This window comes from Cervus canadensis, chromosome 15 (assembly GCF_019320065.1).
Source record: "Cervus canadensis isolate Bull #8, Minnesota chromosome 15, ASM1932006v1, whole genome shotgun sequence".
Classification (NCBI taxonomy): Eukaryota; Metazoa; Chordata; class Mammalia; order Artiodactyla; family Cervidae; genus Cervus; species Cervus canadensis.
This window is the reverse complement of record NC_057400.1, coordinates 59797472-59815394: the sequence shown is the minus strand read 5'-3', so window position 1 is coordinate 59815394 and position 17923 is coordinate 59797472. Positions and strand designations below refer to the sequence as shown.

Below are 17923 nucleotides of genomic sequence, written 5' to 3'. Positions count from 1 at the left end.
GAAATTGAAAGACGCTTACTACTTGGAAGGAAAGTTACGACCAACCTAGATAGCATATTAAAAAGCAGAGACATTGCTTTGCCAACAAAGGTCCGTCTGGTCAAGGCTATGGTTTTTCCAGTGGTCATGTATGGATGTGAGAGTTGGACTGTGAAGAAAGCTGAGTGCTGAAGAATTGATGCTTTTGAACTGTGGTGTTGGAGAAGACTCTTGAGAGTCCCTTGGACTGCAAGGAGATCCAGCCAGTCCATCCTAAAGGAGATCAGTCCTGGATGTTCACTGGAAGGACTGATGCTGAAGCTGAAACTCCAATACTTTGGCCACCTCATGAGAAAAGTTGACTCATTGGAAAAGACCGTGATGCTGGGAGGGATTGGGGGCAGGAGGAGAAGGGGACGACAAAGGATGGGATGGCTGGATGGCATCACTGACTCGATGGACATGAGTTTGAGTAAACTCTGGGACTTTGTGATGGACAGGGAGGCCTGGCCTTCTGCGATTCATGGGGTTACAAAGAGTTGGACACGACTGAGCGACTGAACTGAACTGAACTGAAAGGTAAAACTGAATGGGAGTGGTATTAAAGTGAGCCTTTTAGTGTCTCTCAGTAGTCAAACCTTTAGATTATTTGGAGAGTTGAGGGGAACTTCACCATGACTACTGTGAGATGATGGGGGATGAGACCTGCATAGGTAGGGCATTGATTGCTAGTAATGGTGGAGGTGAAAACTGAGGCATTATGACTCTTTGAGGTCCTCAGAAGAAAGGAGTATCAGTGAGTCAGCTTGGACTGTGAAATATAAGGGCATTTACCAGGCAGGAAACCCATACACAGGCATTGTCCTTAGATGCTGACAATAGAAGCCATCATTGTGGCTCAGTCCTGTTTCCACAGTCCAGCAAGTTCCAGGCCAAGAAAGATGAAGGACTCCTTAACCTTTGTTTCTCGTAGAAACAGTTGTCTATGGAGATTGCTCTATTAATATGAGCATTTTAATACCCACACAGAAGTGCCTGGAATGTCAGTGTTCAATCACGTTAATGAAATAAACTTTTGAATTTATTCTAAACTATTACAGTCTGATCTTTCTCTAATCCGTCCCCTGTTGCTGTTTTTTTAAACCACCATTTAACTTATGTGGGAAAAAATATATGTAACTTAAATTCTCAAAAGGCTTTGAAGGACCCTTGTGCCTTCCCCCCTGTGAAGTTAGGAACCTCTAATATGTGACTAGACTTCAGCTGAGTAGTACTGGGATGTAGGAGTTCAGAGGGACTGGAAAATGAGGGATGTTTCTTGGAGGAGGGGCTCCATGAGCTCTGACAGATGGTTAATGTTTGAAAAGTCTAGAGTCAAGAAGGCCTTCCATTTGTTGGGAAATGAAGGAGCAAAGGTTCAGAAATTGAACTGCATACACCATAATTAAGATATTATCTGATTGATGGTAAATACAGTCAGTAGCAAACTTTTATAGGACACCTATCCTTCTTTGAAGCATTGAGCTGGGGTTGGACTCAGAGATTAGAGACGAGGAGGGCAGTGAAGATATTGTTGAAATAAATTACTGAGAACTAGAAAAAGGAAGACTGATCACTATACTTCTGGGGTTCATGGGGAATCTGCACACGGTCATTTAGTAGCATATATATGAACTATAATCCTATATGAATTGATACACATAACTGGTAATGCCAAAAAAGACTAGATTATAGGATTAAGATGAATTAATTTTTATTATTATTTTTTAAATTTATTTATTTTAATTGGAGGTTAATTACTTTACTGTAGTGGGTTTTGTCATACATTGACATGAATCCTCCATGGGTGTACATGTATTCCCCATCCTGAACCCCCCTCCCACCCCCTCCTCATCCCGTCCCTCAGGGTCATCCCAGTGCACCAGCCCTGAGCACCCTGTCTCATGCATCGAACCTGGACTGGTGATCTGTTTCACATATGATAATGTACATGTTTCAATGCTATTATTTCAAATCATCCCTCCCTCACCTTCTCCTACTGAGTCCAAAAGTCTGTTTTTTACATCTGTGTCTCTTTTGCTGTCTCACATATAGGGTCATTGTTACCATCTTTCTAAATTCCATATATATGCGTTAGTATACTGTATTAGTGTTTTTCGTTCTGACTTACTTCACTCTGTATAATAGGCTCCAGTTTCATCCACTTCGTTAGAACTGATTCAAATGTATTCTTTTTAATGGCCGAGTAATATTCCATTGTGTATATATACCACAGCTTTCTCATCCATTCGTCTGCTGATGGGCATCTAGGTTGCTTCCATGTCCTGGCTATTATAAACAGTGCTGCGATGAACATTGGGGTGCACGTGTCTCTTTCAGATCTGGTTTCCTCAGTGTGTATGCCCAGCGTGGGATTGCTGGGTCATATGGCAGTTCTAGTTCCAGTTTTTTTAAGGAATCTCCACACTGTTTTCCATAGTAGCTGTACTAGTTTGCATTCCCACCAACAGTGTTAGAGGGTTCCCTTTTCTCCACACCCTCTCCAGCATTTATTGCTTGTAGACTTTTGAATAGCAGCCATTCTGACCGGTGTGAGATGGTCCCTCATTGTGGTTTTGATTTGCATTTCTCTGATAATGAGTGATGTTGAGGATCTTTTCATGTGTTTGTTAGCCGTAAGATGAGTTAATTAAGCTCATATTTTCTGTTGGTCTCTGAGAATAGTATTTATGTTGGTGCAAAAGTAATTGTGGTTTCAGACCCTGGATTTTAGGAACCACTACAATCAGCACATTTTTGCCAGTGAGAAATAACTTTATTCCTGCACCAAAAAAAATCCATGCTTTGGGATTTGATGAACTCTTGGAAAGCATTTTCTGTGTTGTCCTGATTGTGAAAGCATTTTTCCTGCACAAAGTTGTCAAGATGCTTGAAGAAGTGGTAGTCAGTTGGCAAGAGGTCAGGTGAATATGACAGATGAGGCAAAACTTTGTAGCCCAGTTCATTCAGCTTTTGAAGTGTTGGTTGTGTGATGTGCAGTCAGGAGTTGTCACAGAGAAGAACTGGGCCCTTTCTGTTGACCAGTGCTGGCTGCAGGTGTTGCAGATTTGGTGCATCTCATCCATTTGCTGAGCATGCTTCTCAGATGTAATGGTTTAGCCGGGATTCAGAAAGCTGTGGTGGATGAATTTGGCCGCAGACCACCAAACAGTGACCGTGACATTTTTTTGGTGCAAGTTTGGCTTTCGGAAGTGCTTGGGAACTTTCTCTGTGTGACCACTGAGCTGGTTGTCACTGGTGGTTGTGTAAAATCTGCTTTTTGTCACATGTCAAAATCCGATCGAGAAATATTTCATTGCTGTTGTGTAGAATAAGAAAACATGGCACTTCAAAATGATATTTTTGATTTTCGGTCAGCTCATGAGGCACCCACGTATCAAACTTTTTCACCTTTCCAGTTTGCTTCCCGTGCCAAACAACCATAGAATGGTTGAGATTGAGTTCTTGGGCAACTTCTCATGCAGTTGTAAGAGGATCACCTTCCATGATGCTCTGTTAGTCGTTGTCAACTTCTGATGGCTGGCCACTATGCTCCTCATCTTCAAGGCTCTTATCTCCTTTGCAAAACTTCTTGAACCACTACTTCACTGTACATTCATTAGCAGTTCCTGGGCCAAGTGCGTTGTTGATGTTGCTAGTTGTCTCTGCTGTTTTATAATCCATTTTGAACTCAAATAAGAAAATCACACAAATTTGCTTTTTGTCTAACATCAATTCATTAGCAAAAGACATAAATCAATGAATGCACCTTAAAATGATGTATAACATAACCACATTTATTTAAGAATGTATTCTGATATCATATGGCAAAGGTCAACAGTGCAGAACCGCAGTTACTTTTGCACTAACCTAAATACCATTCTCAGAGACTACCTATTTATGAATGTTTTCCCTAAGGAGCAGAAATGTAAGTAGATGTGTAAAATGACAGGGGCAAATGTAGAACTAGATAATATAATCAGGTAATACACAATTCCAAGAGATGCACATGAGTGCTCTTACTGAAGTGGAAATGACAAAACCCAAACAATTGCATGATAAACTCATGCTATAGAATATGAAATTTTGAATTGCTCTTTTAGTTCACTGGGTTTCATATGTAGTAGAGACTTGTTGCATAGACAGTCTAAAAAAATTAGTGATAAAATCTTAAACTGATACAAAATGATGAAAGATAAAAATGCATAAATCATGACATTTTTAGGCTGCATTTTCTTAAGCTTAGGCCTGTCTTCACAACATTATAGATAGGTCCAGAGTTTCTTGAGCTTTTTTAGTTTTGGAAGCCCTTTACACTCTTAAATTGTTGAAAACCACAAAGAGCCTTTGTTTATGTAAGTTAATAACCCCTGATATTTACCATGTTAGAAGTTAAACATTTAAAATATTCATTAAAAATAACAGTAATGAGTCCATTGCATTTTAACATAAATAATGTTTGGACTAAAGATAATTATTTTCCAAAACAATAAAAAGATCAGTGTCATTTTCTTGACTACAGTTTGCAAATCTTTTTTATAGAAGACACAGTATTCCTTAATAGAAAGATTTAGTAAAAGACAGCTGAGTTTTCAAGATTGCTTCTGCCTTCAGTTTGTTGTGAATGTATTTGTTTTTGTTAAAGTGTATAAGAAAAATCCAATTTCACACAGATATTTGTTTAGAACAGGAGAAGTATTTTAATAATGTTTTCAGGTAATTGTGGATATTTTTTGATACTACAGTAAAACTTGGTAAGTGCTAATTTCTTAAATGTTAGTTACAAAGCAGAATCTGTAAACATATCAATTAACCTTCTGTAGTTTGCTATTTGAAAATTTATTGCACTTTGCATCTTTAATTATGCATAATTTTATAATATCCTGCATTGAGTATTTGGAAAAATTGGTCTACTGAGTTATATAGAGCTTCCAAATGTTGACACATTTAATTATATAAATATTTAAACTATCAGATATATTAACATCACTGCCAATCTCAGCATAAGATTCTTTAAATATTGGGAAGCTCTCAAGCTCACCATGGCAGATACAGGTTTTACAAAATTCTGAGTTTTGCTTGAAAGTTAGAATTTTGTCATTGACAGCATTCTCAGTTGTTTTGCTTGAGTGACTGGCTCACTTTACTCAATTCCCAGAAAACATTTACCAAATACTCATACTCGCATATAATAGTTTGTTAGTCCCATCTTTCAAGCAAAAATGGTTTTCCGAACAAAATTGAGCTAGTCACAGTGTGAATGGTATGAATTCTTTTCCTGGGGAGAACTATCACTTTCATTTGTAGCTGAAATGCTTTTTGGTACAATTCCCATTATCACACATAATACATATAAAAAAGAAATTACTAAAGGGTAGAGATTTTTTAAAAATAAAGTGTTACTACTTCATCAAGGACAGTTAAGTAATACTTTTTTTTTTTTAAACTGTGAGTTTGAAGTGATGAGGACTGCAACAATTATTAGTGAAATTTAGTGTCACTTCCTTGATTCATGGTGACACTAGATGTTTTAACCACTATTTCCTTTTCACCATCCATGCAAATATCAGCACAGTGAAAAAGGCAAATAACATCTTTAGTATTTTTATAAAAATCATTTTGATCCTCTATACCTTCTGAGAAAACATATTGAGAATATTTAAATGGTTGCCTTAATTTGCCAATTTTGCCGTTATTTGTATAAAATAACATTATAAGTATGAACATTTATTAATGGTTTTGATTGAGGGAAAAAATTGATTTCTAAGAGTTTGCTATTGGGAACATGAGTTCCAAGAAAAGAGCTTAGAATAGAAATTTGTCAAAGTCAACCTAAATTTTCAATTACACTATTTTTAAATATACTGATTTTATGTGGTATTTGTGATTAAGCATAGACTATGTAATTTTAAATTGTTATTATCACTTTGTAGCATAGACATTCAATGTTCTGAATAAAGAATTGTATATTTATTGTCTATATTTCAAATAATCAAAGAATAATATTTACATTATTTGACTAATCAGTTCATTTTAGACTTTATGCAAAAGTACCTATGTATCTTTGGGTGCTTAAGTTCTTAAGAGAAGTCCCTAAGCTGTTTATACATGATAGAAATAACTAGAAATAAGTGGGAAAAAATTGCAGATAGAAATTGAGCATTAATTTTTTTATTTGGTATGACAAAAATGTGACTTTTTGGTATCCTTTTACAAGATAATTCTATTTCTTGTCATTCTTGACAAGTGTTTATATTTAGGAATTTAAGCTTTTATGCTAACAAATGTTAAGTCAGAATTCTTGAGGATTGTAATGCACTGTGATGGTTTTTCAGTAAATTACTGGAGCAGCCCTATTTATTTAAACCCTGGTTTAACCTGATTATTAACAATTAAATTGTGTTTTCTTCTTACAATTAAAGTGTATTCAAATTTATTGGTCCCTTGCTTCACAGATTTATCTCAGTATGTGGTGTATTCAAACAGAATTTTGTATTTTTAATTAGGGGATTAGATAAGTCATTCTGAAGAGCCAAAAAAAAAAAAAATGGTTAGACATCACATTGCTTAACCATCTAATATACCATAAGTGTGTGTCTGCACTCTGTTGTGGGAGCTGTCTACCAGGCAGCCTTGTTTTTTGGGCAGTATTTTAAAGAGTGGACATGTGCAGATACTGTGAGCACAATTAGCGCCAAGCAGATAAATCCAGCTCTAATCCTGTTTACGGTCTGCATCAGACAGATGTGCCAAGATTGATTTAGACAAGCCCTGGGCTTACAGTAATATTTTTAAAAGTGCCATTCACTGTTCTATTTCTGTTAAACCTTTGCTAAATATTCTTAAGTGATGTTGGTTTTACTGTTCTTGTTAGCCACCTTAACCTACTTTAAGCAGGTCCTGCTTTGCTCTCATGGTGACAGGGTAACCTGCCAGGAGAGGTTATCTTTATTCCCTGTAATTAAATTGACTTTTCCCCCCAAGAAAATACAACAATAGGAAGTGGGTGCTGAATTAAATAAATAGCATGATATCCAATAGACATATACTTAAATCCTGTGCTGGAACAGATGGTCCCCAGCATCTCTGTAAGTAATGTGAGAGGACAGTTAATGTTCTGAAACAACTAGCTATCACCAATATGATCCTAATGAACCAATAGATTTCAAATAATAAACCACATGCCACAAAGAAAAATTGCACATCATCTGTAAGGTTTTAATGCTCCTAAACTGAGAAAAAATGTCTATAGATGATTTTCATATTTTTCTAATGTTATCAAATATCAATTTATGGATAAAGTTTGACTTCATATTTTTTACCAATAAAGGTATGTTTTAGCATTAAAGTAAATTAAAGTTACATTTAAATTATATCCCTAGTATTTTTTTAAAAAATTTTAGCTCCTCTTTTATATCCTTAGGTTGTGCATGGAAATATGGCTTTTGCATACAATTATGAAAGCATTTGCTTTTATTCATGGCAGAAACTGGTTATCCTGTTAACAGAGGTTGCTGTACTGTGATGGAAGTGGCTATCTTACAGATGAACTATTGGGCAGAGATAAAAGACCTAAATATGTTTCAGCATTTATAAATAAAATAGTTTATAAACCAAAAGCAGTATTTTTCTGATTCACATAGAGAATAAGAGTCTGAGTCATTCTTAAGCTTTTATTATAAAGAGGTATAGATAAGTGGTTGATTTTTATAGACCCCAAAATAATAGTCTTCACTCTGAATATGGTTCCTTTTTTTTCTCTTTAATCATATTTCTCATAAATATTTGTATTTTCTAACTGTGTCTCAAAGAGTTAAGTGTTTTGGTGTGGGGGTAGAGGGGAAACAATGACCTTCTTAGATTTTCAGCTTATCCTCTCAGACATCTCTAGAACCTTCAGCTCACTGGGGGTTAGCCTGAGGGCTCTCCACCTAGAAACCTGAGGACCCTTTGGCCTTAGCTCTCTTTCAAGTCTTGGAAGCTAGTGTCCTGCTACCCCACAGAGCCAGCTGGTCCGCCGATGCTTATATCTCACGAACTTCAAAAACAAAACAAAGACAGACAAGCACCATCTAATCTGATAATGGGTAAACAATGTTTAGACAGTTCCAAGCCATTAAATAAAACCATTTTAAATTCAAGTTCACACAATTATAATGAGTTTTATTCCTAAAGACTATATACAGAAGAAAACATTTTTCTATAAAACTAGTTATATACATGTCTTTGCATATGTTAGGAAACAGTTTTGTTTAAAATGAGGTGTATCCTGTGATTAGAGAGAACTGGGCTGATTTACTCATGTTGTGTAAATGAGTGACGTTGCAGAAATGAATAACAGACCAGAATTTCTATGTAGGAAATTGGCACCTGAGAGATTCCTATAGCTGCTGAGGAAAATAGATTGCTGAAGAACATTTGCCTATTGTTAGAAATTTGTAAAACAAGCAAAAACTATTTTATTCACAAATCAGTTATCTTTATTTTCATTTCAAATGAAAACAAAATGTTTGTTGTAAATCTGTGGTTCTTCCTCTTAGTTTCCTCTTGTCACACTGGCGAAGAGATCAGGCATGTGAAAACCCCAGATTTGAATCTGTGGGCAAATGTGGGAACAGATTAGAAGTCCAAGCTGGGAAAGCAGGAAATACCATTCAGAGATTTACAGGCCTTTTCAGAGTTTTCAGTTCTGTCAGCTCCTGGTTGCTACAGTCTAACCTTCCATTTCCTTGAAGGTCACCATGAAGTTTTGAATGAAGTACAGTTGACGCTTGAACAACATATGTTTGAACCGTGTTTGTCCATATATATGCAAGTTTTTATCAGTAGTAAATGGTGCTTGTTTGCATTCTTGGATGTGGAACCATGGATGGAAGGAACCGTGAATATAGAGGGATGGCTATAAATTATATATGGATTTTTGATGATGAGGATGTACCTTTAAGCAACCCTGGGTTGTTTAAGGATCAAGTCTACTAAGACATATGAGTGGTTTTGCTGTTTTCCTAGGATCTAGTTAGAGACGGAGCAATGGCTTGTCTACTGTTTTAAGTTTGACTAGAATAAAAAACAGATCCAGAAGGTCAGATGAGTGTGTGTTTACTTCAAGAAGGTCGTTACTTCTGTGTAGTGTTGGTAAAGACCAGTCAAAGTACTTGGATTTAGATCTTGGATCTGGCTCCTACAGATGTATGACCATGGACAAGTTACTTAAATGCTGTGGCCTGAATTCCTCGTTTTTAGAGAAAAGCGTCTACCTTGGGTAGTGTAAGGATTAAATGAGATAATAGGTGTAAAGTGCTGAGGGCAATGTCTGGCATATAGCGCACACTAATTAAATATTAGCTTCCCTTATGTTTTAGAAAAAAAAAAAAATGAATAATATGACCAGGAACTATTTTAGGATGAGCAAGAAAACCATCTTTTTCAGTTGATTACAGAAATATTTCCATTGTAGGAAAATTAGAAATTCATATACGCAAACTAATTCACAATCTCACTCTCCTTTCAAGTTTTCATATGCATCGTCATACATATGTGCATATGGAAATACATTCCACATATATTATGCATTCAATAAATATATACAAAACAGTAATGGAAATGTGGTACACTGTTTTAGACACTTTTCTAGTCAGATTTCTACATTTTAATGGCTGAATAGCATTATAGTATATGAATATGCTTCATTTTCCAAAACCAATACTCTGTTAGGTCACATTTAGGTTATTTCCAAGTTTCACTCAAATAATGCTTGGGTAAGCATTCTTTTAGCTAAATTGTGCATATTATCTATTCCCTTAGGGTAAATTCCTGGAAGTAAATTGCTCGATCAAAAATATGCATATTTTAAAACATTTTCCCTTTTCTCATTTTAAAAAACTGATAAAATATAATGCTGATTACAGAAAGGAAGGTTTATAAGTAAAAATTAATCTTATACTCCTTTATATCTCTGTTTTCATTGATAACCACTATTTGTTATGTGTTTTCTGCGTGGATTTTTTTCTCCTTTTCATGAAAGTGAGATCAGCCTCTCAGATTATCGTCATTTGCTTTTTATTCCACTTACTCATACCTCTTAACATGGATGTCTTTCCACCTCAGAACACAAGGGTCTAATTTTCTCATTGTGAGTTGCAGAAGATGATGATTAAGCAATTCTCCTATTGAAGATCATGAATACTGCTTCAAATAGTTTTGCTATTATAAATACTGCTGCAATTAACATTTTGAAATCTTTTGATAAGTATTCCCAACTTGTTCTCCAGCAGTTTCCATTTTTGCATTCCCACCAGCGCTGGGACTGGTTCCCTTTGCCCGCACCATCAGTGAGCGTTATTTTTGATCTTGTGCCAATCTAAAAGGCAAAAAGTGGTATCTTGTTGTTTTAATTTGCATTTCTTTGATTACTAATTAGATTGAACTTTCTCATATGTTCATTGGTCAATTTGCATTTCTTCTTTTGTGAAATGCCTGCCTGAGTCTTTAATGTACTCTTCTACTGAAGTGTTTCTTTTCTTGATTAAATAGATTATTTAACTGTCATATGTTGCAAATATTTCTTCCCAGTTGGATTTTGTTTATGACTTCTATTTATGGGTCTTTAGGACTTTATTGGCATTAAATAACCTTGATGTTATGTATCTCAGTCTCTGTTTGTCTGCCTTTATTGCCGTACTATGGCTTTACTAATTTATGGTTATATAAAGTTCTTTGTAATCTAGGAATATTAGTGTATATTATGAAACAGAGATATAGTTTTTCTTTTCTTTTTTAAATATGAACCAGTTCTAAGTCATCTTTTACTAAATATTCCTCACTGATTTTGGATACTACCATTATCACATTTGTGACTTTTAAAATATTTGCAAATGTTTCTTTGAACCATTCATTTACCTATTTCTAGATGTTTTAATTATTATAACTTTACAAGATATTATCTGACTGGGTATGTACTTCTCCTCATTACTATTAAAACATTTTTCTTCATTATTTATTCCAAGAAAATTTACAAATCATTTGATAAGTTCCCTTGCTCCTTACATCAAAGAAAATACCATTTAGATTTTGATTGGAATTGCATTATAAGTAGTAATAATGAGAATACTAGCGTAAAAATAATGTAATCTTGGAACTTGATAGGCCTTCATTTTCTCTCAATTTATTTTGTATGGCCTTTTCTACCCAAACAAGTCCAGGATCATTTTGATAAATTTGTTCCTGGATAATAATTTGCATAGGGTCTCTTTATCCCCAATATCTTTTCTTTCTAGATATTGATATATTTGTAACCAGCTTCCTTATTGGATATTCGTATTAGTTCTAATGATTTCAAATAGATTCTTTTGGGTTTTGTGACTATATTGTGATACTGTCTATAAATAGCTATAGTTTCATCTCTCCCTCTCCCCCTTCCACCATCAGTTGTCTTTATGTAATTTTCCTTGTGTGTGATAGTGAGCAGAAAGTTGAGAATAGTAAGAGTAATAATAGGTATTCTTGCCCTGTTTCCATAAATTCTGCTAGTTTTTACTACTAAGTTGGATCTTGGTTGTTGTGTTTTAGTATCTTTAAATTTGCAATTACAAGAGATTTTTAAATAGGAATAGTCATTGAATTGTTTACTGCCAAAGTAAAGTACACATGGCCAGGAACTGAGACTATAATACAGGACTTTGAGTGAAAAAATACATATTTCACCCTTTTCATTTTTTCCCCTCAGTGATCCTTCCCTCACTTCCTACCTGCCCCCTTTGGCGGTCTTATTTGTTGTATGTTTGATTACATAAAAATTAAATTAATGTGAGACACAAGCTTATAATGAATATTATAAGATTGTGCTCAGTTGCTCAGTTGTATCCGACTCTTTGCTACCTCATAGACTGTAGCCCACCAGGCTCCTCTGTCCATGGGATTTCCCAGCAAGAATACTGGAGTGGGTTGCTATTCCCTTCTCCAGGGGATCTTTCAAACCCAGGAATTGAGCCCTTGTCTCCTGCATAACAGGAAGATTCTTTACCATTTGAGCCACCAGGGAAGCAACTTTAGGCAATATACATACCAAAATTGGAATACCAGACCACCTTACCTGCCTGTCTGAGAAACCTGTATGCAGGTCAATAAGCAACAGTTAGAACTGGACATGGAACGACAGACAGTTTCCAAATTGGGAAAGGAGTACGTCAAGGCTGTATATTGTCAGCCTGCTTATTTAACTTATATCAGAGTACATCATGCAAAATGCCAGGCTGGGTGAAGCATAGACTAGAATCAAGATTGCTGGGGGAAATATCAATAACCTCAGATATGCAGATGACACCAGCCTTAGGGCAGAAAGCAAAGAGGAACGGAAGAGCCTTTTGATGAAGGTGAAAGAGTGAAAAAGCTGGCTTAAAACTCAACATTCACAAAACAAAGATCATGGCATCCAGTCCTATCACTTCATGGCAAATAGATAGGGAAACAATGGAAACAATGACAGACTATTTTTGGGGGCTCCAAAATCACTGCAGATGGTGACTGAAGCCATGAAATTAAAAGACATTTGCTCCTTGGAAGAAAAGCTATGACCAACCTAGACAGCATATTAAAAAGCAGAGATATTACTTTGCCAACAAAGGTCAGTCTAGTCAAAGCTATGGTTTTTCCAGTTGTCATGTATGGATGGAAGAATTGGACCATAAAGAAAGCTGAGTGCCAAAGAACTGATGCTTTTGAACTGTGGTGTTGGAGAAGACTCTTGAGAGCCATTTGGACTGCAAGGAGATCCAACCAGTCTTAAAGGAAATCAGTCCTGAATATTCATTGGAAGGACTGATGCCAAAGCTCCAATACTTTGGCCACCTGATGTGAAGAACTGACTCATTGGAAAAGACCTTGATGCTGGGAAAGATTGAAGGCAGGAAGAGAAGAGGATGACAGAGGATGAGATAATTGGATGGCATAACAGACTCGACACACATGAGTTTGAGCAAACTCCAGGAATTGGTGATGGTCAGGGAAGCCTGGTGTGTTGTAGTCCATGGGGTTGCAAAGAATTGGACACAACTGAGTGACTGAACTGAAACAAAAGATGTGGTTTTATATTTTGCCTGTAGGAGGAATGTTAGGCAGCTAATAATTATCCACTCTGCACAAACATATAAATAAATTCTAAATTTGCATTTATGTAATATTCTAATTTTATGTTAAATTTAATATTCAATAACATATAAATTTTTAGGGGAAAAAACTTCTAAACATAATATTTTTCTCTCCAGTACAATTATTAAAAAGGAAAGCACATTCCTATCATTTCCTCTACCTTAGTCCAAGCCTCATAGACTGGTTTCCATTCCTCCAATGTCTTGCTTGTGTTTTCTAATCTTTATCCTGATGACATAATCATCTTTGCTAAACTAAATTACAGGGTGAAAAATGTACACCACCTTGGGATCAATGCTCAAAGAGCAAACTCCCAAGTGTAGCATGAAGATTTATCATGGACTCACGATAAATCTGGACTCAGACTTCCTCTTCTGCACCTTGTTGGGAGCCTTCCCAACTTCAGTTCAAGTGTCCTCAGCCTTTAGGGGAAGTGGGTCCCAACGCACCCCCTGGGAAGGGTCTTGATTAAGAGAATAAGTGTTCCAGGTGAAGTATAACATTAGGACAGTGAATAACAAAAAGTTTTAATCCTTGTTCGGGATTAAAACATGTTGAATCTCTCATATATGCACACCTCTTTCCATCCCACTGGATTTGAATAGAGAACCAAATTCAAATTCACTGGCGATCATTGTACAATGATGGAAAGGACCATATTTAAGATGAAGCCAAAGTCCATGAAAGAAATACCGACATACAATGGGCACAGCGCACAGTGACACGTGTGTTTGTATGTGCTTCTAACTTGCCTGTCTACTCTCTCTGTTGTGCTGTACACAGAAATCCATTATTTGCCTTCTCTAACCCTGTAAAACTGTCTAGTTCAAATTCTTTTCTTGGGTTTTCCAATAAAAATTAATATGACCCTCTGAGATACCAGAATTCTTTTATGTATATCCCAATTATATCTACTTTAAATATCTATTTTAATCCCTAATAAATTAATGCCCACTCCAGTGCAGGTAGTAGAACTTCTCTCTCTTGCATTCTGCATAGTGTTTAACACAAAGCATTCAACAGAAGTTTCTTAAACTAAATGATACATAGTTATATCCATGTTAAACTGTTTTGGATCCTAAATCAATGAAACAAAATAATTCAGTGTTATTGTGTTCACCAGTAAATTTATCCCACTTTTCATTGACTCATCCTAATGTGAATTTCAAACTTTTCCTTCTGCTAATCCTTGAAAATCTTCAGGGAAAGAAACCTGAGGTCTGAATCATTTCTTTTTCTTATAAATCACCTTCAAGGAAGCCAAAAACCACAAAGATCAAAGATAATTCCTGCATTATAATTTTGTTTTGATTCAGAATGTTCATTGCAGTAGATGCCTTTTCGGGTGGATGACCTTCCCACAAAGATTATTGTTATTCTTCTTTAATTTCCTTCTATCCCATCCATCAAGTCATGAGATGTAGGTTTGTAAACAACAACAGCAACTTAGTAAGATTCAGGTGGATCTTTCTTTTTAGATTGGTAGGAATTCATTATGTTTTCTACTCACGGCAGTCTCACCATTTCCTTTTTGCACATGTATCTCTTTACCAAGAATGTACATTTTCTTTCCCTTTCATGTTGCCTTCAACAGCCTGCCTCAAACTCACTTATGTTAGTGAATCCTTTTCTTTCCATTACTTTAGTCTGTCCCTGTAAGTAACAGGAAGCCTCTTGCATGATACTAATTTAGTATTACTGATATGTTGCTTTGTTTTTGTTCCTGGAATTCTTCATACATTGAATATGAATGTCCTAGGCCTTGTGTGGCAGGGACTCTCTTCCATTTTTTTCTATCTATGGGATAATGGACCTAATTTTTCTTTTTTCCCCTCCTCATCTCATATAGGACTTGACAAAGCATAATCAGTAAAATTACAGATGGTAAATATTTTCTGAGTTTTCACTATTTTTCATACATACAAGAATATAAACACAATGGTTTTGACTGGAAATTTTAATTTCTTTTCAGGTGATTCCAAGTATGATTTTCTACATAAAGAAGAATTTGTTGAACTCAAGGACATATTCTCTGTCAAACTGAAACGGCGTTATTCAATTAAACAGCAGAGAAGTGGTACTTTATTAGGAATCACTCTCTTCATATGTTTGAAAAAGGAACAAAATAAATTAAAGGATTCTACTCTTGATCTTATTAATTTAAGTGAAGACCACTGTGACATATGGTTTAGACAGTTCAAGAAAATTTTGGCAGGTAAGTACTCCTTATGGAAATTTTTAATGAGTCTAGTTTCCTTGATGTAGGTTATAAATCTAAACATGGTATTGTATTTACCAATATAGTAACCCTTAATTATATTGAGGTTGTTTACTTCTATTTCTAGTCTGTTAAATGTTCTTAGCATGAAAGGTGTTGAATTTGGTCACATGCTTTGTCTACACTCAATGAAATAATCATATAATTTTTTCCTTTCATTCTGTTAATGTGGTGTTCTACATTGACTTTTTTTTTTTTCTCTACATTGACTTTTAATAGGTTGAACCATACTTGCATTCCAGTAATAAATCCCAAATAGTCATGGTATATAATTCTTTTAATATTTTACTGAATTTGGCTTGCTAGTATTTTGTTGAGGATTATAACATTACTATTCATTAGAGATATTTGTGTGTAGTTTTTATTTATGTACTTCTAGTATCTTTTTCTGACTTCGATATCAAGGGGTAGTACTGACCTTGGAAAATGACTTAGGTAGTAAACGTTGAATGACTGCTTCCGTGAAGAAGCTTTGATAATCTGAAATAAAACAGTTCTTAAATAATATTGTTTTCTTGGGAGCTGCTTTTAAAAGGATATTTATTTTTCTATGAGTGTTTCTTTTGAGCTTATATTAGAATTTATTTTTCTTGCACCTACACATTGATAGCAAGTGAATATATATACTGGATGACTTGAGAGTAACAGTTTTTATTAATTGAAATATAATTGATTTACAATATTGTGTTCCAGGTCTACAGCAAAGTGATTTGGTTATATATATGTGTGTGTGTGTGTCTGTATATTCTTTTCCTATTGTCTTCCATTGTTGGTTATTACAAGATCCTGAATATAGTTCCCTGTGAAATATAATAATTTACTGTTTAGTTTATATATGGTAGTGTGCATCTATTAATCCCATACTCCTGATTTATCACTCCCCCTTCCCCTTTGGTACCTATAAGATTGTTTTCTATGTCTCTGTGTTTCTATTTTTTAAATAAGTTCATTTGTCCAGTTTTTAGATTCCACATAATAAGTGATATCATATGGTATTTGTTTTTCTCTTTCTGACTTACCTCACTTAGTATGACAATCTCTAGGTTGATTCATGATGCTGCAAGTGGCATTATTTCATTCTTTTTTAATGGCTGAGTAGTATTCCATTACAAACATACATATATAAATATACACACATTTACACATATGTGTCTGTGTGTATATATATACACACACATATATATATATATACACCCAGGTGGCACTAGTAATAAAGAATCTGCCTGCCAATGCAGGAAACTTAAGAGACTCAGATTTGATCCCTGGGTTGGGAAGATCCCCTGGAGGAGGGCATGGCAACCCACTCCAATATTCTTGCCTGGAGAATCCCATGGACAGAGGAGCCTGGTGGGCTACAGTCCGTAGCATCACCAAGAGTTGGACCTGACTGAAGTTCGGATGCACGTGTACACACACACACCCATACAACCCATGTCGTCTTTATTCCTTCATCTGTTGATGGACCCTGAGGCTGCTTCTGTGTCTTGGCTGTTATATATAGTGCCACCATGAGCACTGGGGTGCATGTATCTTTTTGAATTAGAGCACTTAGCTTTTCTGGATGTATGCCCAGGAGTGGGATTGCTGGATTAGACAGTAACTCTGTTTTTAGTGTTTTTAATGAGCTTCTATACTGTTCTTCATAATGGCTGCACCAATTTACATTCCCACCAACAGTGTAGGAGGGTTCTTGTTTCAACACACCTTCTCCAGCATATATTTGTAGAGTCTTTGATGATGGCCATTCTGACCTGTGTGAGGTGATACCTCATTGTAGTTTTGATTTGTATTTCTCAAACAATTAATGATATTGAGCATCTTTTTATTTGCCTGTTAGCTATTTGTATATCTTCTTTGGAGAAATGTCTGTTCAGGTCTCTTGCCTATTTTTTGAAAGTATGGTTTTTTGAAATTGAGTTGTATGGACTGTTTGTACATCTTTTTCAATTCTCTACCAGTCTGTAGTTTGTCTTTTTGTTTTGTTAATGGTTTCCTTTGGTGTGCAAAATCTCATAAGTTTGAGTAGGTCCCATTGTTTATTTTTGCTATTATTTATTTTGCCTTGAGAGACTGACTTTATGAAACATCAGTGCGATTTATGTCACAGAATGTTTTGCCTATGTGCTATTCTAGGAGTTTTGTGGTGTTGTGTCTTATATGTAAGTCTTCAAGCCATTTTAAATTAAAATTTTGTATATGGTATAAGGGAGTGTTCTAACTTCATTGATTTATGTGTGGCCATCTAATGAGAATAACAGTTTTTGGAAGATAATTTAAATTATCTATATTTCAGGGTAGCTTTTCCTAAAGGTAATATCCAGAGAAAAAAGAGAGAATGTTTTCTAGAATATTATGTCCTTATGAATTCAGTGTATCTTAAATTTTTGAATGATATTTATACTTTACATATTAAATAAAGTATACATGAATACACATATAAAGTTGGACTGTAAAGAAAGCTGAGGGCCAAATAATTGATGC

At 35.4% G+C, this 17923-nt stretch overlaps 1 protein-coding gene across 1 annotated transcript in view; it reads left to right on the top strand.

The window, feature by feature from the left end:
- The window catches only part of CERKL (ceramide kinase like), a 126880-nt gene that overhangs the window by 37071 nt on the left and 71886 nt on the right, over window positions 1-17923 (top strand). The window contains exon 2 of the mRNA XM_043487443.1: window positions 15137-15379. Coding sequence (XP_043343378.1) covers window positions 15137-15379 — 243 coding nt within the window. The remainder of the gene's footprint in view (window positions 1-15136; window positions 15380-17923) is intronic.